This window comes from Oncorhynchus masou, chromosome 10, assembly GCF_036934945.1.
Source record: "Oncorhynchus masou masou isolate Uvic2021 chromosome 10, UVic_Omas_1.1, whole genome shotgun sequence".
Lineage (NCBI taxonomy): Eukaryota > Metazoa > Chordata > Actinopteri > Salmoniformes > Salmonidae > Oncorhynchus > Oncorhynchus masou.
This window is the reverse complement of record NC_088221.1, coordinates 26,583,585-26,586,146: the sequence shown is the minus strand read 5'-3', so window position 1 is coordinate 26,586,146 and position 2,562 is coordinate 26,583,585. Positions and strand designations below refer to the sequence as shown.

Below are 2,562 nucleotides of genomic sequence, written 5' to 3'. Positions count from 1 at the left end.
CTCAGGCCTGCTCCCATACATCCCACTCTGGGTCTGTTGATCCTATTGTCTCCTCCGTCACCACGCATCGCCCGGCGAATAAAGGCCGTCTGGCTCCAAGCTTAAATATTGCAGCAAACTAAAAACCAACCATCAGAGCCGATTCATTCACATCTGCTCAGTGGGGCAACAAGGACAGGGCTTTAGGTGGGAAAGAGGGCAGAAGTCTACTTTTCCCCGCCGGGTGCCAAGAGAACAGGACAGGACACTACAACTTCGCCGGAGCCGCATCTGTGGCAAGTTAACTATTTGTTCACATTAAACCAAATATCATACCTTACAGATGTAAATATGTGGGTTATGAGTGTGTTATTGCTAGTTTTCATGGAGGGTTGATTTGGTGACTAGTGGAACGGTGCTTTAGTGATAGGCTGTGCAGAGGGACTTTAACTCGACATATCGCTGTTCTTTCACCATTATTCAGATTTTGTCATGCAACAGCTTTTTAGCTGAACAAAGACATTGCAATAACCGTGTGGTGAGGGACAGGAATTTTGGAAGTTCCGCTGCTTTCCACGGGGCTGTTTTTAAAACCTCTCTGTCTCTCTATTTCCTCCACCCTCTCTATCCCCCTGCGTCCACCACTTCATTCTATCTACAGCGCTACGGACCGATCATGGGTGACTGGAGCTTTCTGGGTAATATTTTAGAGGAAGTGAATGAGCACTCAACGGTGATCGGCCGGGTGTGGCTCACGGTCCTCTTCATCTTCCGCATCCTCATCCTGGGTACGGCGGCAGAGTTTGTGTGGGGCGACGAGCAGTCAGACTACGTCTGCAACACGCAGCAGCCGGGTTGCGAGAATGTGTGTTACGACGAGGCGTTCCCCATCTCCCACATCCGCCTGTGGGTTCTGCAGATCATCTTTGTGTCCACGCCATCTCTGGTCTACGTGGGCCATGCCGTGCACCACGTCCACATGGAGGAGAAACGCAAGGAGCGTGAGGAGGCCGAGCTGAGTCGCCAACAGGAGCTAAGTGAGGAGCGGCTGCCACTAGCGCCTGACCAGGGCAGTGTGCGCACCACCAAGGAGACCAGCACCAAGGGTAGCAAGAAGTTCAGGCTGGAGGGCACCCTGCTGAGGACCTACATCTGCCACATCATCTTCAAGACGCTGTTCGAAGTGGGTTTCGTAGTGGGCCAGTACTTTCTGTACGGCTTCCGCATCCTGCCGCTGTACAAGTGCAGCCGCTGGCCCTGCCCCAACACCGTAGACTGCTTCGTGTCCCGGCCAACAGAGAAGACAGTCTTCATAATTTTCATGTTGGCCGTGGCTTGCGTCTCGCTCTTCCTCAACTTTGTGGAGATCAGCCATCTGGGCTTGAAGAAGATCCGCTTTGTCTTCTGGAAGCCAACCCCGGGACAAGCCCAGGGTGAAGGCCTGAGCCCCATGCCCCCCCCAGGTGGGATCCTCAAGAGCCTGCCTCCCCTGGCCGTGCCTTCCATCCAGAGGGCCAAAGGCTACAGGCTGCTGGAGGAGGAGAAAACCCCGTCCGTGACCCACCTCTATCCTCTGGCAGAGACGTGCATGGAGGCAGGGAGGTTAACCCCCCTGGCCCCACCCTTCCAGTGCATGGAGGAGAAGGTGGAAGAACTGAGGCACACGGAGGACATTTCTAAGGTGTACAATGAGACCCTGCCCTCCTACGCCCAGACCACCGAGATAGGGGAGGACACACTACCACTACACCAAGAGGAGGAGGAGCAGCAGGAGGTGGTGGAGGAGGAGGACAAAGAAGAGGAGGAAGTAGTGGAGGAGGTGGTGGAGCAGGATGTGGTGGATGGAGTGGTGGAGGAGGTGGTGGTGAATGGAGTGGTGGAGGTGGTGGTGGAGAAGGATGTGGTGGATGGTGTGGTGGAAAGGGAGGAAGAGAAAGAAGAAGAGCAGAGGGAGGAGGATGAAGGGGAGAGGGAGAAGGAGGTGGTGGAGGAGATTGTGGTGGAGGATGTGGTAGAGGAGGATGTGGTGGATGGTGTGGTGGAAAGGGAGGAAGAGAAAGAAGAAGAGCAGAGGGAGGAGGATGAAGAGGAGAGGGAGAAGGAGGTGGTGGAGGAGGTTGTGGTGGAGGAGGTTGTGGTGGAAGAGGATGTGGAGCAGGATGATGCGGTGAAGGAAGTTGTGGTGGTGGAGGAGGCGGTGGTGGTGGACGGGGAAGGGAGACCTCCAACCGAGGCGGAGATGGAGGTGACGGATACGATAGAAGACACCAGACCACTGAGCAGATTGAGCAAAGCCAGCAGCAGGGCCAGGTCAGACGATCTCACCGTATGAACCTGTGAGAGAAAACACGCGCACACACGCACACCGGACACTGGAGAACATACACCTAACTCTAGACAACACACACTTAAGACAGCAGGGCTTAACCAAGGGAAACGCATGTAAATCCAACAGGGATAGATTCAATCACAACTTACACATTACCCTTATGACGTGGGCAACATCATTCAACAAGGCAAAGAAAGATCTGAGCTTGTTTGTGAGATAAGTGAATATTATAAAAAGTAGCGGTTAACAAGAGG

General features: G+C 54.0%; 1 protein-coding gene across 5 annotated transcripts; it reads left to right on the top strand.

Moving 5' to 3' along the window:
• The first annotated feature begins 655 nt into the window (after window positions 1-655).
• On the top strand, window positions 656-2,311 carry LOC135546956 (gap junction alpha-8 protein-like). Of its 5 annotated transcripts, none has more exons than XM_064975516.1 (3): window positions 656-1,582; window positions 1,670-1,816; window positions 2,153-2,311. In XM_064975516.1, exons 1-3 carry the CDS (start codon window positions 656-658, stop codon window positions 2,309-2,311), a joined length of 1,233 nt encoding a protein of 410 aa, XP_064831588.1. The 5 variants fall into 5 exon arrangements, with proteins under 5 accessions (XP_064831588.1, XP_064831586.1, XP_064831589.1 ...); XM_064975514.1 differs by adding an exon at window positions 2,067-2,095 and having other exon boundaries at window positions 656-1,743; window positions 2,157-2,311; XM_064975517.1 differs by having other exon boundaries at window positions 656-1,743; window positions 2,200-2,311.
• Window positions 2,312-2,562: the final 251 nt, after the last annotated feature.

Coding starts and splice junctions, on each gene's coding strand:
- LOC135546956 (XM_064975513.1), top strand. CDS start 656: ATGGGTGACTGGAGCTTTCTGGGTAATATTTTAGAGGAAGTGAATGAG. Junction 1,799..2,125: donor AGGAGGAAGTAGTGGAGGAG/GTGGTGGAGCAG, acceptor GTGGTGGAAGAG/GATGTGGAGCAGGATGATGC.